The sequence below is a fragment of the Hyperolius riggenbachi genome, chromosome 3 (assembly GCF_040937935.1).
Source record: "Hyperolius riggenbachi isolate aHypRig1 chromosome 3, aHypRig1.pri, whole genome shotgun sequence".
Lineage (NCBI taxonomy): Eukaryota > Metazoa > Chordata > Amphibia > Anura > Hyperoliidae > Hyperolius > Hyperolius riggenbachi.
The window spans coordinates 65,360,078-65,387,511 of NC_090648.1; the positions used below are offsets into that span (position 1 = coordinate 65,360,078).

Genomic DNA, 27,434 nt, shown 5'->3' on the forward strand with positions numbered 1-27,434 from the left:
AGTGTGCACATGACATGCCTCTGAGTCCTGTTAGGATTTCAATATGCCACCTCAGGTTCTCTTTAACAGCCTTGTCCCCCAAAAAAAGCAGTCTCTTACAGAAACACTGATAAGACGCAGTTCCAGCAGTACACTCTACATTCAGTTAAACAGAACCGCAACATGCCACAACAATCCTGGTGAGCAAGGCTGGATTTATACTTTTTGCACCCCTTGGCCAAGTATGCCTTTCTCCCCTTCCATGTGCAGCAGCGCCCCTCCCATTCCATGTGCAGCCCCCTCTTCCATGTGTAACGTCCATGTGCAGCAGCGCCCCTCCCATTCCATGTGCAGCCCCCTCTTCCCCTCTGTGTGACATCCATGTACTGTAGCTCCTTTCACATACAACGCCCTTGGACATCACCTCCCCTTTTACATGTGTTGCTCCCCATGTGCACCCTTCTCTTTTATGTATAGCAACCTCTATTTCCCATCCAGGTGCCTCCTCTGGCCTGTCGCCGCCCAGGCCCGGGCCTATGTGGCCTTCCCAGAAATCCGGCCCTGCTGGTGAGGATAAAATCAGAGGACACCAACATCAGTTTAAAATGCAAGGTAGTGGTAAACTTATTTCCTGACAGAAGACACGAGTGGTCTGATCTGAGATAAGCCAATACAATCTTCATGAGGAGGCACCCAGCGCTAAGAGACCACAATACAGCGGCTCCGTTATTGCCTGAAGAAGCGGGTTCCACCTGCGAAACACTTCGCAAATCAGACCATTCGTGTCTTCTGTTGGGAGGTCCACCACTACCTCCAATTTTTCATTGTTTTTAGTGTATTTTATCCTTTTTGGTGCCTCTGTTTTTATTCTATTTCCAGTGGCGTAACTATAATACATGTCCCCCCCCCCCCCCCGCGCAAATGGGGCGCTCCAATGTTTACGCCCCTTTCCTCCCCTTGGTGCCCTTCACGGCCTTAGGGCCCATATTACAACAGTCATAAAATAATTGTGGCCATCCTGATCTTCACACCCATAAATAGTGTAGCCACAAAAACACCTGATCTGAAGTATAGTGCCACGTATCGGAGGAGGGTAAAACTGGTAGTTAGGGGCCCCCCACTGCTCTGGGCCCCCCTGCAGTGAAGGGTGTCGCCCCCTTGCTTCCAGCTACTACAGAGAGCGACTTCTCAACCCAAGTGGGGTCGGGCTTATTCTCCCCACCTGCCTACACAGCGGTTGCCATTGTGGTAGCCCTGACTTTTGAGCATTGTTCTTTCGCTAAACACCTATTATTTAACCACATAACATAACTTTCTACAACGTAGCTGGCTCTCGGTTTACTTTCCCCATTTTTTTTTTTTATAAAGATTCTTTATTTATAACAACATTTTTTGAAAGACATTACATAGATATATGTGTAGTAAAACATTGGTACAGTGAACAATATTAACTTGATGGCAAACCAGCGCCATCCAGCAACTTTTTCAACAGCTTTAGATAAAGTACCACCTAGTATCATATTAGTCAGATGAACCTGGACAGCAGTTGGCTGATGGTGTAATGGTTAAGGGCTCTGCCTCTGACACAGGAGACCAGGGTTCGAATCTCGGCTCTGCCTGTTCAGTAAGCCAGCACTAATTCAGTAGGAGACCTTTGGCAAGTCTCCCTTACACTGCTACTGCCAATAGAGCGCGCCCTAGTGGCTGCTGCTCTGCTCTGGCGCTTTGAGTCCGCAAGGAGAAAAGCGCAATATAAATGTTATTTGTCTTGTCTTATTTATAGCACCAGGAGAAACCAAGTTACGTTGTGTCTAATAGTTGGAGGGAATCCCAGGGCCCATAGGGGTCATACACCTAGGATTCCATTGTGGCTTAGCTGTAATTCGGCATGGAATTTCAACAGGTTAACCGTCTGGATGTTTAATCCAAAGTAATCCATAGAGATTGGGTTTAGTACAATCAGAAGAGTTAGGAAAGAGAGAGAAGAAAGAAGGAGAGGAATGAGGGATATGTGTACCGCTTCACCCAGGCGCCCGCCAATCCACAAGTTCATTGGCCAAGGGGATAATTGGTTGTATTTATGTTACAGTTCCATGAGATTGCAAATTTACGGTATACCAAGTCTAAGTGGATGTGAGAGAAGCGTACCTGGGGGTCTTTTTAAATTCGAACCACCCGAACCAGGTCTTCCAGTATTGGTCTCGTTTATCCCGCATACTAGCAGTTAGGTCTTCCATTTTTTCCACCCAGTCAATCTCTCGAAGCCATTCCCGTATGGAAGGGGATTCAGTAATTTTCCACTTCCTAGCTATTAGAATTTTTGCAGCGTTAATCAAGTGTCTAGTGAGAGTTTTTTTGTATCTCCTGATCGACCACTGATTGTGATGTAATAGAAAGAAAGCCAGGGAGTCAGGGGGAAGATAGTCCATTAGCAAATGCATTATTTCTCTCACATCCCCCCAGAATCGTCCCAATTTACTGCAGGACCAGAATATATGTACTAACTTGCCTGTTTCCAGGCCGCATCTCCAGCATAACGGGGAGGTCGATGGGTACATTTTGTGAAGCCTAGAAGGAGTCAGATACCATCTAGTGAATACTTTATAGCCTGCCTCCTGGCTCCTTGAAGAGATAGAAGACTTATTTTGTGCCATTGCTTATCAGAGAAGGACATGTTTAGGTCCCTTTCCCATTTAGCCTTGTATGTGGAGCAGGGGTCTTCAGTGTCATTTAATACAGCAAGGAGAGAGTGCCTCTTATCATTCCTTTGTCTATGCATGTTTTTTCAAAGAGTGATAGGGATCTAGAGAAGTTCGCCTTTGACCCTTGTGTCATGAGAAAGTGATCAAACTGAAGAAGACTCCAAGCATCGAGATTGGTAATATCAAGAGAGGTCCGGAGCTCCCCGAGAGTTACTCATTGTCCCCCTGAGATCAAATGCATGGCCCTAAGAGGAGCGTCTGTGCGCCATTTCTGATAGCTATTACTACCAAGGCCCAATGGGAAGTTGGGGTTACCGAGTATGGGTAGGAGAGGAGACGGCCATGGTGAGATGGTCGACTTCTCTCTTATTTTCAAAAATATTTTGAGTGTTTGAGTGATTAGGGTTTTCCCTTTTTTGCGTTTCTTTCGGTAATAACTAGGGATGATCAGTGAGATGCAAATCTTTTCTCCTTGCATCAAATTTCATGCAAATATTATGCAGCTAAAAATTGACAGGAAGTTATGATGATTGGCCCAATTTCAAGCTGAATTTTATTTACATGGAATTTGAAATTAAGGAGAAATGATTTGCGTCTCGCTGATCATCCCTAGAAATAACAAATGACACCCACAACGGAAGGGTGAGAGTATTTATACACAGAGTTCAGCACTAACTTTGCCATCAGTCTATTTTATGAGTCACCCTCCATCCGCTATGATTGCACCTAAGTGCTCATGTTTATTTAAAACCGAGGCACGAAAATATAATTCACGCCACAATGAACTATGAGTCACGGCATGCTTATTCCGTACTCATCCAGCGCATTGCTACTGGATAAAAAATAAATTTTCTACGTTTTTTACCATTATGATTTTTTTTTATTTTTCGATACTGAATTTGAGTAAGAATGGCTCTACAGTTTCAGTGGAGACAGGTGCGTCAGTCATCTAGTTTGTACTAGGATATTGCAGTATTTAGAACCGCATGTTAGACGTAGGGTGCGACCATACAGTAAAGCATATGGTACAGTGCCAAGCATACAAATAACTAGGTTATGTTCCTTTTTTTGTTTTTCTGCCTGAAAGAGTTAAACATTAAGGTATGCAAGTGACCAGTTTCTCTCCAGTCGGGACCCAGTCGGACTATAGCATAGCCCTCACTGATAAAAGAATTAGAGCCATAAAACTCTTGCCTGGCAGAGAACAGCTTCTGACTGCAGGGGATAGATTAAAAAAAAGTCAATAGTTCATACATGTTAGCTCTGTGACATGTAAAGACCGTGGCATTGAGAAGAGATGATAAAATATCAAACTTACCTTTTAAATTATATTAAAGAGAACCCGAGACGTTACAAAGCTCAGAAAGTTAATTCTTACCTAAGGAGATGCTGTCCTCCGGTCCGCTGCCACTGCTCAGGACCCTCCGAAACATCGGGGCATCGCTCCTCTTCTGGCATGAACATGACCTGCGCTCGTGCCTAAAAAGAGCACAGCCCTGATGTTCCTACCGACAAGCTCTTATTGTTAATAGGGGGTCCCCGCTCGGCAACAAGGGACAGGGGGATGGTGTGGATCTAGAGGTATCTCTCTTGACTTTTTGACGCCTCGGGTACAATAACTTAGCACACATGCAGAGGCGTAGCTAGGGATTATGGGGCCCAAAGCAGAATTTCAGACTTAGACGAGGGACCTCAGACTTAGGCACTCTTGGGCGATACCTACTGTCCTTACTTAATAGGATATGAATTGACTGGGCATTATGCATTCCTATGCAAGTTACACTGCAAACAGTCTTTGGGCACCGAGGTAAAGTCAGAAGGTAGAGAAACACAGGAAAATGACTAACACATTCACTACCCCTTGGGCCCCCTATGTTCCAAGGCCCCATAGCAATTACTATGGCTGGTGGCTAGGACTATTGCTATGCCCCTGTACACATGTTAAGTTTCTGTTGCCTATTGCCTAACACTCATTTTTAAAGCCACAAAGCAGGTGATTGCATCTCACTGGTTATCAGGTACACTTCCATTTGAGAAAGTTAAAAATAAACTAGGCCAGATTGGCCTCAATTCACTAAGCTTATCTCCTGTCTTTAATAACTCTTCTAGAGTGTTACCATGGTGATAAGGCATGTAGTATTCAGGAAACATTTTACCACAGGCAAACCTAAAGTTAACTCTTCTGTCTTTAAGTTAACTCTTTAATCCTTAAAATAACTCCAGAGTTAAAGACAGGCTGTTCATTAACTGCATGTGAAAATAACTACAGAGGAGGTAACTTAACTACAGAGGAGGTGACTTAACTACAGAGGAGGTAAATTAACTACAGAGGAGGTAAATTAACTACAGAAGAGGTAACGTAAGGAATGAAGAGATAAGATAACTCTCTAAGGGCCCTTTTCCACTAGCGGCGTTTGCGATGCTGAATCGCAAAAACGCAAACCGCTAGCGATTTTACAATCGCTACGGTTTGCTTTTTAACATGGGAATCGCGGTAGGTCATTTCCACTACCGCGATTCGTTTTTGCGGGGAACGCGAACGCGCGGCGGAGCGATAATTGCCGCGATTTTGCTATGCAGTGCATAGCATAGCAAAATCGCGGCCGCAAACGTCGGGGGAATCGCCGGTTTTGCGATTCAGCAATCGCTAGCGTTCAGCGTGAACGCTAGCGATTGCAGGTGGAAAAGGGCTTACTGTGTGGAGGTAAGTTTTCTCTTGCCTTATTATCTCCAGCATGATCTTAGTGAATTGAGGCCAATGTTCTTTGAGAAATTTAGAGCTAAAGTAACGGATACAATGGCCTCAATTCACTAAGCTTATCTCCTGTCTTTAATAATGTTTCTAGAGTTGTTACCATGGTGATAAGGCATGTAGTATTCAGGCAACATTTTACCTCAGGCAAACCTAAAGTTAACTCTTCTGTCTTTAAGTTAACTCTCCAATACTTAAAATAACTCCAGAGTTAAAGACAGGCTGTTTATTAACTGCATGTGAAAATAACTACAGAGGAGGTAAATTAACCACAGAGGAGGTAACTTAAGGAATGAAGAGATAAGATAACTCTCTTACTGTGTGGAGGTAAGTTTTCTTACAGCTCCAGCATGATCTTAGTGAATTGAGGCCAATGTCACGCTTTGAAAAAGTTTGGTCCACATTCTCCAAATACACCTACATAGAGCCTCAAGAACCATGCTTCTTACATTATGACCTGTATCCCACAAAATGATGATTTAGTACAAACCAGTAATCCGGTGACTTTCGAAAGAATCGCACACCACGACGGCAGCAGAGACCCAGCCAGCGATTCTAAAAAGAATCGCACACCATGCGTTTTGATAATAAATGATCTGATGTCTTTTTATTTTTATTTTTTTTGCTTGTTGAATGCAAATATTAATAAAAACCGCAAAATGTGACAGTGAGCTCAAACTGCACTTCTTTCCAACATTGGCAACATTACTCTGTTTGGAGTACTGTTGTCACGGCGCTATCCAGAAGCAAGAGCTACAGACTGCACCACTCACACTCACTGAGCAAAGACTAGTGTTTTATACATGCATAAAAACAAATCCAAACATTCTGCACTAACGGTCGCTGTTAAAGGACACCCGAGGTGAAGATAAACTAATGAAATAAACAATTGTATCTATCTTCCTTCTCCTAAAATTACTTTTTAAGATATTCCACAGTTTTATTTTATATCTAAATCTACTTTTTACTGTTTTATTGTTTTTGCTCAATGACACATTTATTGAAGTATGCCAGAGCTAAAATCTATGAACTTTTGACCCTTTTTATCTTTTTCCTGCTCCCAGAAGCCATTTTCTGCTAGGAAAGTGTTTTATAGTTGTAATTTCTTATCAGTGAGGGCCACACTGTAGTCTGACCCAGTTCTGACTCAGACAGGAAATGCTACTTACATACCTGATGTTAGTGGCAGTTATTTTGTGTGCTAGGCACTGTACATACACATGTCTATCTCATTATGTCACATGTCACCTCGGGTATCTTTTAACCACTTCAGCTCCACAGGGTTTTTTGCTTAAAATCCAGAGCAATTTTCACATTTCAGCGCTCCTCCCATTCATTCACCAATAACTTTATTGCTACTCATCAGATGTAAATGATCTATATCTTGTTTTTTTTGCCACAAATTATGCTTTGTGAGGGTGATATTTGCTTTTAGTAATTATGCTATTATCTTTGCATTTTAAAGGGAAAAATTAGAAAAAAAAAGAAAAAATACACTATTTCTCCATTTCCATGCACTATAGTTTTCAAATAAACAATGTTACCATAGGTAAAACCCACACATTGTATTTGCTAATTTGTCCTGGTTATCTCAACATTTAAATAATGTTCCTAGTACAATGTATGGCGATAATATATTAGTTTCTGGTTTGTGTTTTTTGTTTTCTCATTGTACTCTATCAGTAATTAAAAAGCCCTTATCTTCATGATTAACAGTAATACACTCTCATGGCATACATATTTTAAAAGCTAAGTCCCTAGGGTAACTATGTATTCTCTTTTCAATGCTGTCACTTTTGTTTTTTTTTACTAGTGTTTATTTAGGGGTATAGAGTACATGTAAATAACAGTTTTATTGCTTTTCATTCTGTTTTCCGGTAAAAAAAATCACATGACTTATCCCTCAGTTGTCAAACACCACAAAATCTATTCTCTCACTTGTCACGGTTAAAATGATACCCTATATACATAATCAGATAGCTTATTGGGCATACAGCACACTGTTTACCACAAGTACGCCTATCTACTCCCCTGAGATTCAAGTAAAGTTTTGTGGGGAGTAGATAAGCGTAGCAAGGGAGGTAAAGTGGTTAATCCTTGCAATATACAGTATATAGAGCCAAACTGAAAGCAATACGTTTTAATCAACAACAATGGCATTTACCTTTAATTATATGTACACCAAACTTTAATTTGGTGACACACTAGCTCAGGCAGGTTAGCTAAGCATCTGCTAACGGAGGTCTGACATGTAGCAGCACATACTTCCCATACATGCCCCCACCACACCTCCAGTCACACCCCCCACCACACCTCCAGTCATGTCCCCACCATGCCTCCAGTCATGTCCCCACCATGCCTCCAGTCATGTCCCCACCATGCCTCCAGTCATGTCCCCACCACGCCTCCAGTCATCTCCCCACCATGCCTCCAGTCACCCCCCTGCTACACCTCCAGTTGTGTCTCCACGCCTCCACCACATCTCCAGTCATGCCTCCAAAACACCTCCAGTCATGTCCCCACCATGCCTCCAGTCACCCCCCTGCTACACCTCCAGTTGTGTCTCCACGACTCCACCACATCTCCACTCATGCCTCCAAAACACCTTCATTCATGCCTCCACCACATCTCCAGTCATAGGCCTCGATTCATCAACACTTAGCAAATTTGTTAACAACAGTTTGGTAAAATACCGAATTTGTTAACTTCATTTCAGGATTCATCAAAGTTATCTATAGCTGTTAGCGAACATTCGTTAACGATTCGGTAACGATTCGCTAAAACGGAAGAAAGTGCAATTCATGAAAAAGAAAGTGGGCGTGGTTTAGCGTTACATTTAGGATTAGTTATCTCCTTCACTGCTCTGTCGTTATTCCTGTCAGATCATTGCTGACAGAGAAGATGGAGCCATTTGAAGTGGTTATGTATCAGCTGAGAGTGATTCAAAGGCGCAGAAGGGCAAGAATAAGGTCTAGAACCATATCAATTTGCAAGAGAATAGATTTATTTGCTATAACACGACACCTGCATTTCTCTTGAATCATCTTGTAAGAGAACACAGGCAGTGCCAGGGTTAACTAATTTTGCTAGTTGCACTATAATTTTTTAGAAAAGGCTCCTATCAAATTGTGGGATTGTCCCAACCACTTCCAGAATCCTGGTCCAGGTGTTAAGCCCTATTCAGAATGTTGCTACGTAGTGCTCAAAGGACTGCCTTTTACCCACAATTCCATGGGAATCTTATGGCCTTGTGTTAAATTACCACTGTAAAATGGAAATATCGACACGTTACCGAATGTTTATCGAATTGTTATCGAATTCACACCGAATGCCGAAAAACCTTGATGAATACAACTAGAAATCGCTAAACTTCGAATTCGGTAATTTAACAAACTGGAAAAAGTTATCTCAAAGACAATGATGAATCGAGGCCATTATCCCCCCACCATGCCTCCACCACACCTCCAGTCATGTCCCCACCATGCCTCCAGTCACGCCCCCGCTACACCTCCTGTTGTGTCTCCACGACTCCACCACATCTCCACTCATGCCTCCAAAACACCTTCATTCATGCCTCCACCACATCTCCAGTCATTATCCCCCCACCATGCCTCCAGTCATGTCCCCACCACATCTCCAGTAGTGCCTCCACCACGCCTCCAGTCATGCCCCCACCACACCTCCAGTCATGCCTCCACCACACCTCCAGTCATGCCCCCACCACACCTCCAGTCATGTCCCCACCACATCTCCAGTAGTGCCTCCACCACGCCTCCAGTCATGCCTCCACCACACCTCCTGTCATGCCCCCACCACACCTCCAGTCATGCCTCCACCACACCTCCTGTCATGCCCCCACCACACCTCCAGTCATGCCTCCACCACACCTCCTGTCATGCCCCCACCACACCTCCAGTCATGCCCCCACCACACCTCCAGTCATGCCTCCACCACATCTCCAGTCATGTCCCCACCACACCTCCAGTCATGCCCCCGCCACATCTCCAGTCATGCCCCCGCCACATCTCCAGTCATGCCCCTGCCACATCTCCAGTCATGCCCCCACCACACCTTCAGTCATGCCCCCACCACACCTCCAGTCATGCTCCCGCCATACCTCCAGTCATGCCCCCACCACACCTCCAGTCATGCCCCCACCACACCTCCAGTCATGCCCCCACCACATCTCCAGTCATGCCTCCACCACTACTCCAGTCATGCCTCCACCACACCTCCAGTCATGCCCCCACCACAGTCATGCTCCCGCCATACCTCCAGTCATGCCTCCACCACACCTCCAGTCATGCCCCCACCACATCTCCAGTCATGCCCCCACCACACCTCCAGTCATGCCCCGGCACATCTCCAGTCATGCCTCCACCACTACTCCAGTCATGCCCCCGCCACATCTCCAGTCATGCCCCCGCCACACCTCCAGTCATGTCCCCACCATGCCTCCAGTCATGTCCCCACCACATCTCCAGTAGTGCCTCCACGACGCCTCCAGTCATGCTCCCATCACACCTCCAGTCATGTCTCCACCACACCTCCAGTCATGTCCCCACCACATCTCCAGTCATGTCCCCACCACACCTCCAGTCATGCCTCCACCACACCTCCAGTCATGCCCCCACCACACCTCCAGTCATGCCCCCAAAACAACTCCAGTCATGCCCCCACCACACCTCCAGTCATGCCCCCACCACACCTCCAGTCATGCCTCCACCACACCTCCAGTCATGCCTCCACCACACCTCCAGTCATGCCCCCACCACACCTCCAGTCATGCCTCCACCACACCTCCAGTCATGTCCCCACCACATCTCCAGTCATGTCCCCACTCCAGTCATGCCTCCACCACACCTCCAGTCATGCCCCCACCACATCTCCAGTAGTGCCTCCACCACACCTCCAGTCAGGGCTGGATTTACTAAAAGGCACATGCTTACATGTGCCTAATGATGGAAAGGTGGCTCACTCCCCTCCCCTAGTGCCTCTCTTCTGCCTTAAATAAAACACAAGAGAGATGGCGCTCTGGCAATAAGAACCACAAATTTACGTTCAGTCAAAAGTCCATGTACATGAGCCCTAAAATTATAAAATGTCCATAAACATCTAGGATTTTCAGAACATCTTCTTCTGTGTATAACACATGATCTGCTGCATATCCAATTTCAATTGCATGTGAGTGGACCACCACCAACACCCTTTGTGTGCCACTCACCGCTGTAGTAGACCAACCAATGGGGACCGTTCCCGGGTCGTCCCCCACCTCTCGATCACAATGCTCTTTGCTCTCAATCCCTTCTGCCTTACATATGCAGAGTCCTGAGCAGAGTGTAAATGAGATTACTTACCCAGGTCTCTGCATTCCACTGACAAGATCTCCCTTCAGTTGGGGGGACCTTCAGCTACTTAATACTGAGGGTAGTTCTGCCTACCTTATCCTAAGGGGCACATGTAGCTAACTATGATGGGCAAGGGAAATAAGGGAGAAGTGATAGCTGGGACAGGCAGCACACTTGCAGTGCAGTTCAGCGGGGGTTTGTAGGTTCATGGAGTGTGAAGTCTAAGTTTCCAGGACATTTGTGCCTATAGGCTCCTGTGATGTAAACCGGGGCCTATCTCCAGTCATGCCTCCACCACACCTCCAGTCACACCATCACTACATGCCCCCACACCTCCAGTCACACCATCACTACATGCCCCCACACCTCCAGTCACACCATCACTACATGCCCCCACACCTCCAGTCACACGATCACTACATGCCCCCACACCTCCAGTCACACCATCCCTACATGCCCCCACACCTCTAGTCACACCATCACTACATGCCCCCACACCTCCAGTCACACCATCACTACATGCCCCCACACCTCTAGTCACACCATCACTACATGCCCCCACACCTCCAGTCACACCATCACTACATGCCCCCACACCTCCAGTCACACCATCACTACATGCCCCCACACCTCCAGTCACACCTTCACTACATGCCCCCACACCTCCAGTCACACCATCACTACATGCCCCCACACCTCCAGTCACACCATCCCTACATGCCCCCACACCTCCAGTCACACCATCACTACATGCCCCCACACCTCCAGTCACACCATCACTACATGTCCCCACACTTCCAGTCACACCATCACTACATGCCCCCACACCTCCAGTCACACCATCACTACATGCCCCCACACCTCCAGTCACACCATCACTACATGCCCCCACACCTCCAGTCACACCATCACTACATGCCCCCACACCTCCAGTCACACCTTCACTACATGCCCCCACACCTCCAGTCACACCATCACTACATGCCCCCACACCTCCAGTCACACCATCACTACATGCCCCCACACCTCCAGTCACACCATCACTACATGCCCCCACACCTCCAGTCACACCATCACTACATGCCCCCACACCTCCAGTCACACCATCACTACATGCCCCCACACCTCCAGTCACACCATCACTACATGCCCCCACACCTCCAGTCACACCATCACTACATGCCCCCACACCTCCAGTCACACCATCACTACATGCCCCCACACCTCCAGTCATGCCTTTGTCACACATCCCATCACACATTCAACACACCTCCAGAAAGACTTGGCTTCAAGAATTCAAGAGCAAAATACATATTTTCTTTTTTCAAACCACACTGGCCGCTTCTTCTATCACAAGTCGTACTTAATCGCATTAAGATAAGCGAGACATCAATTTAGACAATGAATACACCATTTAGCTCAACACAACCACTGGTTTGTTAAATACACTAATTTATACATTCGTACATCAGCCCAAGACGAGGGACCCTTGAGGAGGAAAAAGAGATGAGGGATTTGCTGCCAAAAGCGGGAATGTTGTGTTGTGGCTAGCACCATATTGACATCTCTATACCTAATATCAGAAGACCAAAATGGTGATCGGTGTCTGCATGTTTCTGTCACACTGATGAAGTGCATCCAGTGTGGCAGAGCTTGAGAATAGAACATGTGTTCTGTACTGACAGAGACAAATAAAGCTTGTTGAGGCATGTCGGCTCTCTTCTCACCCTCTGGTGATTTTCTTCACAGGCCATTGCCAGTTGCCACTCTGAAAGAAATGCACAACGCTGGGACATCTGTCCCTTTTTACACCATATCTGTCCTTTTTTTTTCTTCCCGTCCCAAGACATCAGCCATTTCAACATGAGAAAAAGCATTTTGTTCACTGTTAATTACTGCATTGGAATGGTAAATACTCTGCGTGCCGGGATTAGCGCAACGGTCATGCAGTTATCAGGCGGCCATATTGAGGTGTCCGCCCTACATTGACGGGGAATTCTCAGACGCTGGAAAACAAGGCAGGGTGGAAGGGCACAGAGGAGGTGGAGGAGGAGGAGGAGACAGCAGCGAGTGGCATCTGTCAGCCAGCCGCCTCGCATAATTGGCCTGGCAGCCTGGAGTAAGCAGGATGTCTTTAACGAGATTTCAGCTGCATTAGGCCATAAAGACCCTTCTCATCCTGTGGACTGGGATTAAGAGATACACGGAAGGGAAGATAAGGCTTTAAACTCATTACTGAAAATCCCAGTCGGGAGGCAATGGAAGGGTTAACGCCACGGCCGCCTCAGACTCCCTCCGAGCGGATTCTTATTTGAAAAAGGAAATAGTGACAGTTCTTTCAGTGGGCAGCGAATCATGGTCACTGACCCAGATATCTGAGCCTTGCTACCACACTGAGCGCCCAGCCTCTGACTGACAGATTTCCCAGCATGCCTGCTGCCTGGCCTCCAGTTCCAGCAACACACCCCGTGACTTTTAGGCTTTTGTTCACCACGATGTTGTTTACAAACGTCTGAAGAAAAATGTGCATTTCTAGCAACGCTGTCAAACTGAGCCACCTCGTTACTGTTCATGCGAAAAAAGGCCAAACACTTACCTGTGCGGAGCACAGCTTTACAGCAAATCTGAAGCTAAAATAAACTTATGATATAATGAATTGCATGTGTGGTACAGCTAAGAAATAGAACATTAACCACCCTGGCGTTCTGATAAGATCGCCAGGGAGGCTGCGGGAGGGTTTTTTTTAAATTAAAAAAAAACTATTTCATGCAGCCAACTGAAAGTTGGCTGCATGAAAGCCCACTAGAGGGCGCTCCGGAGGCGTTCTTCCGATCGCCTCCGGCGCCCAGAATAAACAAGGAAGGCCGCAATGAGCGGCCTTCCTTGTTTTGCTTAAACCGTCGCCATAGCGACGAGCGGAGTGACGTCATGGACGTCAGCCGACGTCCTGACGTCAGACGCCTCCGATCCAGCCCTTAGCGCTGGCCGGAACTTTTTGTTCCGGCTGCGCAGGGCTCAGGCGGCTGGGGGGACCCTCTTTCGCCGCTGCTCGCGGCGAATCGCCGCAGAGCGGCGGCGATCGGGCAGCACACGCGGCTGGCAAAGTGCCGGCTGCGTGTGCTGCACTTTATTTGGCGCAAATCGGCCCAGCAGGGCCTGAGCGGCAGGCTCCGGCGGTACTGGACGAGCTGAGCTCGTCCATACCGCCCAGCTGGTTAATAGCAAAGAAAAGAGTTGCATATTGTTTTCCATCACATGAAGAGTTAAGAAACTTCAGTTGTTATCTATGCAAAAGAGCTTCTCTGAGCTGAACACAGTCCAGTTTTCTGAAGCTCTTAAAGGATACCCAAAGTGACATGTGACATAATGAGATAGACATGTGTATGTACAGTGCCTAGCACACAAATAACTATGGTGTGTTCCTTTTTTCTTTCTCTGCCTGAAAGAGTTAAATATCAGGTATGTAAGTGGCTGACTTAGTCCTGACTCAGACAGGAAGTGACTACAGTGTGACCCTCACTGATAAGAAATTTCCCTTTTTATCTCTTTCTTGCACTCAGATGCCATTTTCTGCTAGGGATGTGTTTTTTAGTTGGAATTTCTTATCAGTGCGGGTCACACTGTAGTCACTTCCTGTCTGAGTCAGGACTAAGTCAGCCACTTACATACCTGATATTTAACTCTTTCAGACAGAGAAAGAAAAAAAGGAACACAGCATAGTTATTTGTGTGCTAGGCACTGTACATACCCATGTCTATCTCATTATGCCACATGTCAGTTGTGGTATCCTTTAAACAGCCAAGAAACTGTGAGAGACAGCATGAAATAAGGTTTTACTGCAGGGAAGTTCAAAGGGTGATTACTTCTGCTTTGTTTCATAGCTTAAAAGACAGAGGCCCATATGCAATTAACTTTTTCTTCTGAGATTTCTCCCAGGTGATATTTTTAAACTTGTCAGTAAAAAGCCTTTTAAGCCACCAGCAAGCAAAACAAAAAATACTCAAGATAATTTTGATAGTACTTTTTCTTTTTGGTAGTTTTTTAGTTGAAAAGTGCTGGAAGTTTATTTGTAAATTAGAAGATGAAAAAAAATATCTCCTAGGAGAAAACTCAGGTGAATAAGTGAATTGAATAAGGGCTAGTGTGTGGTTTCTAAATTGCAAATATGACAGAATGATGCAATGTGATATAAAAAGAAAACTAACAAAAAAACTATACGCTGTAACTGAAAAGAAGAATTTGAGACTCCTGTCTCTGCTACTAATCTTTTATTTATTATTCATACTACACATACAATCCATTATATCATAAGTTTTTTTTTGTCCACTTCAGGTTTGCTTTAAGGCTGCTTACACACAGGGACGTTACAGGCGCACGTTAGTGCAGCCTGTAACGCTCCCCCAACGCACAGCAATGTAACACAAGTGGGCTGTTCACACAGCCCACGTTGCGTTACATGTAACGCTGCACGTTCCCCGCAAAGTGCAGCATGCTACGGCGTTGGAGCGGCTATAGCCGCGTTAGACTGTTTGCACATGCGCAGTGGGGGGCGGAGAGGAGGCGGGGAGAGCCAGCTACAGTAGCCGCGCACATGGCTACTTAATATTCACTGCACTGGCGGGTGCTGATTGGCCGGCGGGACCACGTGATGCGGAGTGTCTCGCTCCGCATCACGTGGTCCCGCTGGCCAATCAGCGCCACTCTGGGAGACATTATAGGAATCGAGCCGCCTAATGCGGCTCACTCTACCGTCGGCTCTTGCAGCACCATACGTTGTGTTAGGTGCACGTTATGCGACCTTAACGTGCCACCTAACGCAACGTCTTGGTGTGCAAGAAGCCTAAGAGTAAGTAAAACGTCCACAAGTTACTCAACTCTGAGTCTTCAAAGTCACTAGTCTGAACTATGAAACCATCCCAAAAAATTCAAACGCAGGAATGCGTTACAAGAGACTTTGTGAAAGAGATACCTTTTGGATTTTCAGACCGGATACTTTAGCCCCAAATGGGCTTAACGAAGGCCTAGAAATAGCCACCTATATTTAGGGATCTACAAATAGTTATCCGTATCTAGAGTAATCTGTATGTTTTCTTTTGAGTTCTTCCCTGACATACTCACTGTTGTTGTGGTTCTCTTTCAGCTTTGTATCGTTCATAATTTACATCAATTTAGCATACAAAGGGAGTGGTGAGTAATTAGATACCGAATAGCATGTTTTTTATGTCCCTTATCATACAGACAGGGGTGCGCCTGTATCTGAGCTACCAGCCCCTCTATGTCATAAACACTCCTCTGCATGTTGACAGCTTGCTTTCTCTCTCTCTCTGTCGATCGGAAACAGGAAGAGGAAATACATCATCATCAGCATGCTGGGTACAAAGGTCCGAATCGCTCCAACTATGCAAAACATCGCATTCCTATGCGATGCCATTGAAATCTATTACACGTGATTCGTGGACGAATCGTGTACAACGGACGAAAAACTGATGCAGGGTCCCAGATTTTTTCCCGCATGCCGACGCGTCAGAAAATTCGCATAGAATGGAAACAGGTCCATTCACTACTATTGGTTTTAAAATGTATGCAAATTTTCTGACCAGAAAAACTGAGAGCAAACACACAAGTGGAAACCTAGCCTTAGAGTAAATAGATTCATGACGTTTATAATGATGTGTATGACATAGACCTTTAGGGCCTTTTTCCACTAGCCTGCGATTTGCGATTTGATTCTGATCGCAAATCGCAAGGTACATTAAACGAATGGAAACTGCAGCAGCAATTTCCATTAGTGCGATCCGATTGCGATGCGATTTTGGTCAAAGCGCAATCGTCGTCCTGCCGCGTTTTGTATGCGATTCAGCTGGACTATAATGAATATAGTAGCTCAATCGCAATCGCATGGTGGAAATTGAAACGCGATTGCGATCGCGGAAAAGAGCCCTTACTAGGATCTGTCTACTTTTTGCATGAGAGTTAGCATAAATATGGTTTGAGGTGGTACCATGCCTAGTACATATATTGTCCCATATGCGGGATGTATATAATATGATGTATATAACATGGTACAAAACATGATGTGGTCTGTAAGGCTGTAAACACATTTTTACACCTTTTTGCATCCCTGTGTAATATTGTTTAACATCAGCGTGGGTACCGAGGGTTGTGACCTACCAGCGATTCTGCAGCCCCCACCCTCTTTTTTCCATTCCCCCCACCCCCTCCCCTTCCCCCTAGTCCCTTCCTCCCTGTAAATAGAAGGAGCACCCGCTAGTCATAGAATTCCCATGCATTCTCCCTGTGAGCATTTTTATCCAGCGAAACTACATTTTTTCAATCCATGTAAGCAAACACCCATTTACATTAGCCCTCCCTCCACCCTCATTAGAAGTTTGGGCATTTATGCAATTTTGTGCATTTTTCAAAATTAAATGACTAAATTAAATTTTAACTCTACCCATTTCATCTTACCATTTGCTCTACTATTGTTATTCATTGTGTACTGACCCTGATGGTTTTATATACTGTATATACTCGCATATAAGCCTAATTTTTCAGCACAAAAAATGTGCTGAAAAGTTACCTCCTCGGCTTATATGTGAGTCAGTGGAGCAGAATGGATGGTGGAGCAGGTTTTGTTACTTGCAGAGGAGCATAAGGATCGTGCACTAGTAATCCTGCTCTTGCAAGCTGGCTCTCTGCTGTGTCTGTGCCCCCCCATCCCCTGCAACATGGTGTGCAGAGTGCGCTGCTCAAGACTACCTGTGTCCCCTAGCTTGTGGAGCAAAGCATGCAAGCAACATGTAAGTGGTGCAATGATCAGGGATTCTTCCTGTGTGACATTCACTGTGTCTCTTATCTATGACCCCATCTAGTGGCGTCTTCAGACACAACTATCATCTTTGTAGCACATCTAGCTATGGGGACGGGTGCTGACTTGCACTGGGGTCATATTTGACTACTGTGGAGTGGGCTATACTGGGGAGGGGGCTTATACGCGAGTAGATCACTTTCTCCTGGTTACTGAGGGAAAAGTGGGTACCTCGACTTATATGTGGGTCGGCTTATACGCGAGTATATACGGTAATTTATTTGTTTGATATTTTTATTATTTCTGTTTGCAAACATTTTTTTTTTTTTTTGTGTACCAGTTTATAATGTATTTTTTGTGAACCAGTTTATAATGAATCAATATAGATTCTTTTATTTATAATTAGTTTTTACAAATCTAAAAAAATATTCCTTATTAGCTGTCCATTTTAGAGACATTGACACATTCTTGTGTCAGTTGCCACTCCTCGTTCTGCGCTAGGCACTTTACATTTCACTGACCAGCACAGACTGAGTGGCATAAAAGCGCAGGGAAGATCTGTCCCCTGTACGCCGTCACCACAGCAACCATTAAGCGTTGCTGCGTAATACATGTGCCTCTCCCAGCCCTCTCTGATCACGTCATTCTTTAGGGCGGAAGCAGGCGCTTTTAACTTAGCGTGGCCAGTGCCGTAGCGTGATCTGACGAAGGCAGTGATGCCGAAATGCGTCATCACGCTACAGGCACGTATCCATGGTGACCAAGCCCCCCAGTAGAGAGAGGACCTAACATACGGACGGACGCTTTGCTGCTGGCCATAGCCGGGCGGTATCCACGCTGCGGGAGGGACGATTGGTCTCCTGAATGTACTAAATGTACTACATGCGACATTTCAACTTCTATCCTGTAAGTAGGATTTTTATTTGCGCATAATAAAATTGTCATTGGTTTTACACTATGGAGCGCTCCGCTCATCTTTTATAGATTGCTTCTACTAATATGAACTAAACCTAGATGCCAAACCCAGCATTTGAGTGAGCGCTTTTTTTTTTTTTTAAATCTGTAAACAATAACCTGATTACTGAAGACAAGTCATTTGCTTCCTCCACTGCAGTCTTTGCTATAGGCCAGGGGTAGGGAAGCTATGGCTCGGGAGCCAGATGTGGCTCTTTTGATGGCTGCATCTGGCTCACATACAAATCAGTAGAGGTTGATTCACTAAGCTACACTGCTCAAGCGGCGCAGCTTAGCGTGGCAGGGCAAGAAGAACTTTCAAAGTAGTTCACGCTACTGCTGTAGCACGCACTGCTAACTTACTCGCGCTACCCCAAAACGAACAGCTGCTCCAATTGTCCGACTCTGGACCCTGTCAAGTCCAGTGACTTTGTAGAAGGAGATCCCCAAACTTAGATTGGCACACTAGGATGCCTGTCACTTGACAGGCAGCCTATTGGACCAAAGTGTGGGGATCTCGTCCTACAAAGTGAATTAACCCCCAAGTCAGCTAGCTAATTGTACAAGCTGTTAGTCGGTATTTCTCCTGTCTGGCTCTCGGGGGAAATTGCTGATGTTGCTGAAACCCAAGAGAAGCTGAAGATGTGTCTGACACTTCCGCTGCCTGGAGGATCAACTGTATACACATCACCATGGCAACAGGGACGTGAGCCCTACTGTCCCAGTTTGAAACATTGTATGGCTCTCACGGAATTACATTTTAAAATATGTGGCGTTTATGGCTCTCTCAGCCAAAAAGATTCCTGACCCCTGCTATAGGCTGTAATCTTATCCAAGAGATTCAATCTGTGCCTGCCCCTTTCCAGCCTAAACAGCAGAGGGATGTGGCTCTAGCAGCAGCCCCACCCACAGAGACTGAGGCCTTTCACCATGAGCAGCTGGAGACAGTGAATTCACCTTCTGTCAGGTGCTTGCTGCTCCCATTCACAAGTTAGACACTTGCTAGCACTCAACATAGGTGATAGGCAAACCCCCCCCCCCCCCCCCCATCCCCCATGAAGTATGTCGGTTGCCATCCTCAGATCTAACACAAGACATTTTTTGGCCACAGGGTAATGCCCAGCAAGCGGGCAATTCAGCCTTCCCTGGAAAAAAGGCCTTAAAGTGGACCTGAACTCTTCCACAGGACACAAGTAAAACACAGAGAAATGCACCCTGTGTGTATTTAGCAAGAATAGTAACTCAGTCCTGACTCAGACAGGAAGTGACCACAGTGTGATCCTCACTAATAAGAAATTCCAACTGTAAAAAACTTTCCTAGCAGAAAATGGCTTCTGAGAGCAGGAAAGAGATAAAAAAGGGTCAATAGTTTATAGATTTTAGCTCTGGCATACTTCAATGAATGCGTCATTGAGCAAAAACAATAAAACAATTAAAACTTAAAAAGTAGATTTAATCATAAAATAAAACTGTGGAATAACGTAAAAAGTCATTTTTAGGAGAAGGAAGATAGATACAATTGTTTATTTCATTAGTTTATTTTCACCTCGGGTGTCCTTTAAACATACTGTGATTGTCTATTGTTGTGACTTACATGAAGATCAGATCATATTTTATGACCAATTTGTGCAGAACTCCATATAATGTCAATGGGTTCACATACTTGTTACTGCTACTGTATATATAGCTGTATATTGGTATGGAGCCCCGCCCTCCCAGTGATATCTAGCCTAGGCTGCTTAGCTATGTGGTATTCTACTCCCAGAGCATGTATTATTTTCACTGTCTTCGAAACTCTCAGTAAAAACGAACATTCGCTGCCCCTGACAGGACTAAAGTTGTCTCCGCCAGTGATACATTTAGGAATGTAAATCAGGCAGAGGAAAGATTTTACAATGGGCAACCACCGACTAAATCATTTATAATTGAATATTGTAAAGAAAAAAAAATTAAGCAATTTTATTTATTACGTTATTTTTACCACAGTTCCTCTTTAGCTTAGTGCAAATCAGAAAGATCGGACAGGTTGTTTTTTTTTTACATGAGATATAAGCTCTGACTGTATCATTTTTATCATGTTACTGCTTTCCTATGTCCAGGTTTTCTCGCAGGCTTCCTCTATTGTTTAACGCTCACATTTGATAGTGATGCACCACTGAATGTATCTGAGCGGATCCGAGATGAAAAACTAACTATAACGAGTAACTTGTCTATAAATCTTATCTAAAGTTTAGATAGTTTACACAGCAAATCTAGCTGCACACAGCTTCAACAGTTTATGATTATTTATTCCTGTGATACAATGGCAGCAGCCATGTTCTGTTTGTCACATTACACACAGGCAAGCTGATCTGTATCTCCATCTCTCAGCCTGTGACAAATTCACTCCCCTCTCCTACTCCCTCCTCCCCTCTACCTCTGAAATCTCTGGCTAATAACCTCCTCCTGCCCAGACTGAGCTCCCATAAGCCCTTGCTACATGAGTCTGAGAATGCCAAGGCACTCTGAAGCTGTAGGCGGGGCTTGTTTAGTTTATAGAGAATTAGAGTATTAAAACAAAACAAAAAATGTATTTGGCTTGAGGAATGCCCTATAAACTATATGAAAGGAACACAATTATGCAATAAGTAAAAGATTATCTCGGATCCACTTTAACGGTAGCCTGTGGAATAGTATGGAGCTCTCCATATGCCTGCTCAGAGCTGGCACCCAAACCTCGCATGTCATATTATCATGACTAATGCACTGCTTGCAATCATCTGATGCCAAACATGACATCATACTATCACTGTGAGCAGGTCAGCGGTCTTATGCGGATGCGTCAGGAGCAATGCTCACCCACTAGTTATTCTTAAAGCAGGATTGTCAGCCACAAAATCAAATTCCATTTACCCACTGCTTTGTGTTTATTAAGTAGTTTACATGCAGTCTGCATTGCAAGCATTCCAATATAATCATAAATGTGTCTGCTGTAATGAATCTTATCTCAGTCAGTCTGGCTCTGTACTGGTACATTGCCCAGGAGAGGGAAGCTTGTCATCTCCCCTCGCACATTCCTGATCCTCACTGATTGGCTGAGCGCAGTTCAGTGCGACAAGAGGCTGAGAAGGGAAATACACCTCACCCCTCTGCAGAAGCTGCTGAAATAAGATCTATGCTGTGCTCACATGTTTTTACAAAGCGAGCTAGATATAAGAGTGCAGTTTCTAGGAGAAAAAAAATAGTAAGGGAGGAAATGACGTCAGGATTGGCTTCAGTCAGAGGAAGTAAAAAAGGAAAGGCTGATATATTTATTTTCTTTTAGACTATGCACACTCCCTGGCTGTCCTGCTGATTATTTGCCTGTAAAATGTTTAGCCATAGACCCTGAACAAGCATGCAGATCAGTGAAGGCTGACTAGACTAGGCAGCTGACTAGACTTGTTTCAGGTGTGTGATTCAGACATTACCGCAGCCAAAGAGATCAGAAGTACTACCAGGCAACTGGTATTGTTTAAAAAGAAATTAACATGGCAACCTCCATATTACTCTCTCACTTCAGGTTCATCTGTAATGTGATGCATTATTTATTTATTTATTGTATTTATAAAGCGCCAACATATTATGCAACACTGGACAATAAATTATTGAATAGAAACTTATTTTAAGCTAGTTGAGAACTAGTACACTTAAGGGCCCGTTTCCACTATAGCGTTGCGGAATCGCCGGCGAATCACCGCAGTCAAATTACATGCAGGTGCGATTCCGCATGCGTTTTTGCCGCGATTTCGCATGCGATTTCCCATAGGTTAGGGTGATGCGATTTTAACCATATCACTGCCTGTGTGAATTAACATGGGTACCTATCCGAAATCGCATGCGAATTCGCGGCAAAAAACGCATGGGGAAAACGCATGCGATTTCCCTATTAAATACATTGCGTGCGATTCGCCTGCATTCCACACGCAGGCGAATTCTGAGGGCTGTACCATGCAGAAAAATCCTGCACAGAAAAACGCACAGCAAAACTGACAAGTGGAAACAGGCCCATCCACTTGTATTGGCTGTGCGAATCTGCATGCGGATTCGCGATAGTGGAAACGGGCCCTTAAAGTAAAACACTTTTTTTCACATATTGGGCTCAATTCTGGTAGCGTTTAGTAAATAATTACCTCATGGAATTGGGTTTACCTCATGAGGGAAATCAATTTTTGAATTCTGGTAGTTTAAGTAAAGTTTTACCTCATGTAATTTCATGAGGTAATTCATGCGGTAATTTTCTACTAAAAATGTGTGGTATTTAGTAGTGAAATACCTCACACTTGAATTCTGAAGTAAAATAAGGTGCGTGTTTGCATGTCTTTTACCTCACATAATTAGACCTACCTCTACCACATGATAAATGCAGTGCTGTGACAGAATTGTGATATCTGTCACATAACATGGAGCCTTTTCAGCTTGTTCTGTGTTCAGGGCCCCCATATTTTGCTGAAATAAGTAAAAGTGATCTGACCAACAATCCCCCCCCCAGCCCCAGCTTCCATTTTGTTTTAAAAAAAGAAAAAGTGGTCCAAGCCCTGTACAATCTTTCATCTGCCGTGCCCCCTCCCCCCCCCCCCCCAACATTGCCATTCCCCAACCTCTGGTTGGAAAAAAAAAGTAAAAATGCTCCAACCCACAGCCTCTATTTTTTAAAAAAATTAAGTAAAACTGCGGCAAACACCGATTTCTCCCCCCCCCCTCCTCCTCTGGTTAAAAGTGCTCCGAGGCCCCCCCCCCCAGCAGCCTCTAAAAGTAAAAGTGCTGTAACCCCCCCTCCAGACCCCCAGACTCTAAAAGTAAAAGTACTCACACCCCCAGTCTCTAAAAGTGCTGACCCCTCCCCCAGCCTCTAAAAGTGCTCCAACCCCCCCCCCCCCCCCCAGCCTCTAAAAGTGCTCCTACCACCCCCCCCTCCCCCCAGCCTCTAAAGGTAAATGAGCTGGATTTGTGTTTTGTTTTTTTCTTGTAATGGATGCCTATAAATTTACTTTTCATAGGTTGCTACATAATCAAATACACCTTCCCTCCTCAAAAATAAAAAAAACATCTTCCAAAGACTATCCTAACTTATGGAAGACAATTAAAGACTATTTCTTATTTGCTACAGGCTTACCACTGAAATACCTCATGTTTTACCTCACTCTATGCATTTACCTCATGTTTTACCACATATTTTACCTCATGTTCTGAAATGGAGAAAAATCTTTCAGAATTGATAAAAGAAGAGGAAAATACCTCATGAGGTATTTTACCTACCAAAAAATATTTACCTCACAGAGCTACCAGAATTGAGCCCAATGTGTTCAAAATCCTTTACTCCCTGATTCAATTACATTGCATTGTATTACTGATATTTCTAGTAAAACTAGATATGACACTGGCGACTGGCCGGTTCTGCCATTGCTGGCCTGCTACACTCTGCTCCTGCGCAAAATGCAGCATCCACCAGAAGTGCTGAGATTCCACTTCCTGCGTCCAACATACAACATTCCTTCTAGAGGAACCTTTTCTGCTGACTGACCAGAAATGGGATCTCCCTTTGGCGTGGTTGGTCAGCTTACATGGAGGCTGCAGTAAACATGGCTAAGCATCATTCCAAAATGATATTGATATTCCCTGTAATTATTAGAAGTAAATACCTATTTATTTATTATTAGGGGTACCGAAGCAAAGAGTAGAGGTTAACATTTATTGTGAAAATAATGGACTGATGGAATTTGTGGTTGATATTGTATATCACATACTAATTCAGGGTAATAAGATGTACAACACCGGACACTTTGGATATGTTGACATCTGGTAGGTGTTAGTGGATCCTGCCACTATGGCCTTCCACAAGAGTGTGGCCACCATGACTACATCCACTCACACCAAGTGTGGCCACCATGATTCTCCCATAAGAATGTGCCCATCCACCTTTATCTACATCCTTCAATGCAGGGGTGCGTGCCTTAGGCATCCCCCCCTATCCCCACTCAGTCCTGATACCATAGGTACTCAAGGTCACCCTCAATGAGGTCCACCCCCCTCTGCGCATTGGACCCATTACATTTTGTGCACCCCTCCTTCGTACATCGGTGTACCTCGACACCCCAGGAGTGTTGGTAACTGATGCCCTAGGCTGCCAACACCCTCTTGATTAGCCTATAACACTGGCCTCCACAGTGAGGCAGTTTGCACTATCAGGGCCACTATGTTTCTTCTACTCCAAAGTTTTATGTATGATCTCTTTACAAAAGTTTAAATGTTTGTACTTTTATAATATCTTTCTCAATAAAAAAATTTTGTGAAAAAAAACAAACAAAAAAAAAGAAAGAATGTGGCCACATTGGCCCACGCATAAGATTGTGGCCACCATGACTACATCCACTCACAACAAGTGTGGCCACGATGATTCTCCCATAAGAATGTGGCCACAATGGCCCATCCATAAGAGTGTGGCCACCATGACTACATCCACTCACAACAAGTGTGGCCACGATGATTCTCCCATAAGAATGTGGCCACATTGGCCCATCCATAAGAGTGTGGCCACCATGACTACATCCACTCACAACAAGTGTGGCCACGATGATTCTCCCATAAGAATGTGGCCACAATGGCCCATCCATAAGAGTGTGGCCACCATGACTACATCCACTCACAACAAGTGTGGCCACGATGATTCTCCCATAAGAATGTGGCCACATTGGCCCATCCATAAGAGTGTGGCCACCATGACTACATCCACTCACAACAAGTGTGGCCACGATGATTCTCCCATAAGAATGTGGCCACATTGGCCCATCCATAAGAGTGTGGCCACCATGACTACATCCACTCACAACAAGTGTGGCCACGATGATTCTCCCATAAGAATGTGGCCACATTGGCCCATCCATAAGAGTGTGGCCACCATGACTACATCCACTCACAACAAGTGTGGCCGCGATGATTCTCCCATAAGAATGTGGCCACAATGGCCCATCCATAAGAGTGTGGCCACCATGACTACATCCACTCACAACAAGTGTGGCCACAATGACTCTCCCATAAAAATATGGCCACAATGGCCCTCTCATAAGGGTGTGGCCACATTGACTCCATCCACCCACAAGTGTGGGCACCAGGACTCCATCTACCAAAAAGTGTGGCCACCATGACTCCATTCACGTTGGGGGCCTCCAATCGTACCAACCCTCCTCAACCACAATTGCAAGGGCTCCTCCCCTCCACAGTCTACAGATCTCCTGGATCAGAATGCTCTGGGGCAGAAAGCTGCTTAACTAAACAGTCTAGGCTAAACACCACTGGGAGGATGTGGCTACTTACCCATACACATCTATAGATATAGGAAGGGTTTCTGATGCTGAAGCCACTAAGGTAAAATTGGGTATCATTGATAATGTAGTGCATTCGACTGTTTGTCATTACAGTGCCTCTTTAATGCAGAAATAGACTATAGAAATAGAAGCATCGGTCACTACGGCAACCAGCGCGAAAGGTCATAGAAGAGCCATATCAGTGAAGAGAGGTACAGCGAATGAGAAGATTATAAGATCTCTTCCTCAAAGTGTCTTTCTGTTTTTTGTCAAGAATTCTGTATTAAAGTATACCAGAGGTGACATGTGACATGAAGGGATAGACGCGTGTATGTACAGTGCCAAGCATGCAAATAACTAGGCTGTGTTTTGTATCTCCTATTTTATGTCTGAAAGAGTTAAAGTACCCATACATCTATCGATTTTGTGAGCCGATCGACCATCCAATAACTCTATCGAAAAGGATGAAAATTGGTGCTGCAACAAGCACGCTTGATCGACGATTTGACGATTTTCGAGTCAATAACGGTGAAATGTATCCATCAAGCATGTCAGGAAATCTCGGGCCAACGTGGTTGATCGGGTGTGCGGTGATAATGGCATGCAATATTCCTGACTGACAACCCCTGGCCGCTGCCCCCAAATGTAAATGTTCCCCGCCCCAGTGCCCATGCATTCACCTGCGCCAGTTGTCGCAACTGTCTAGGTCAATGATGGCTAACCTTGGCACACCAGATGAGACAAAACTACAAATCCCATCATGCCTCTGCCTCCCCAAGTTATGCTAAGAGCTATCAGAGTATTGCAATGCCTCATGGGACTTGTAGTTCCACCACAGCTGGAGTGCCAAGGTTAGCCATCACTGGTCTAGGTACTACTGCTGTTTCTACGCCACCAGGCGCATGTGTGTGACTTCACACGTGCACTACGTGCTATACAGGGCAACCATGTGGTGCGCACGTGGGGGAGCAGCGGACAAGCCCAGGAGAAGCTAGACAGTCGCTGCAGCTGGAACAGGTGAGAAATGAATGCATGAGCACTGGAGGGGCACATTAACATTTGGGGGGGGGCAGCAGTCAGATGGTGGAGGGAGTGTCACAAGGCCAATTCATGATGAAAACGATCAGGAATCGACCTGAGGTATATGGGCAGCTACCAGACCTCTCTCTGATCAGATTCAATCAGAGAGCGATCTATCTCTTGGTCAATCTACCCATACATTGCTAGATGTATGGACACCTTTAAACTTTCAGTTATGCGAGTGACAATTTCTCTGCAGTCAAGATCTAGTCAGACTAAGGGCCTGATTCACAAAGCGGTGCAAACAGTTAGCACGCTAGTGAAAAGCCCTTTATCATGCCTAAACTCAGTTTAGGCATGATAAGTTTAGGTGTGATAAGTTTAGGTGTGAAAAGTTTAGGCATGATAAGTTTAGGTGTGATAAGTTTTTAGGCGTGATAAGTTTAAGCACCAACTGGGTTAGCACCGCAGTGCACAGCTGATCAAAAGTTTTGCGCTAGCAAAGTCTGGTGCACTTTGCATAGAGTTTAATGGCGCTGCTTTGCGTGC

At 45.1% G+C, this 27,434-nt stretch overlaps 1 protein-coding gene and 1 long non-coding RNA gene across 18 annotated transcripts in view; one reads left to right on the plus strand and one right to left on the minus strand.

The window, feature by feature from the left end:
* The window catches only part of ELAVL3 (ELAV like RNA binding protein 3), a 112,316-nt gene that overhangs the window by 49,797 nt on the left and 35,085 nt on the right, over positions 1-27,434 (minus strand). For 3 of the 17 annotated variants that reach the window (XM_068274259.1, XM_068274257.1, XM_068274262.1), the window contains exon 1: positions 12,698-13,003. The exons of 3 other annotated variants lie outside the window; for them this stretch is intronic. In XM_068274259.1, the coding sequence (XP_068130360.1) occupies positions 12,698-12,880 (183 nt within the window). In that variant the 5' untranslated portion in view covers positions 12,881-13,003. 11 more of the 17 variants (XM_068274258.1, XM_068274256.1, XM_068274261.1 and 8 more) reach the window with 9 other exon arrangements.
* On the plus strand, positions 12,498-26,175 carry LOC137562687 (uncharacterized). The gene is made up of 3 exons (XR_011030161.1): positions 12,498-12,689; positions 15,922-15,968; positions 25,980-26,175. It is a non-coding gene; the product is annotated as an uncharacterized lncRNA (long non-coding RNA).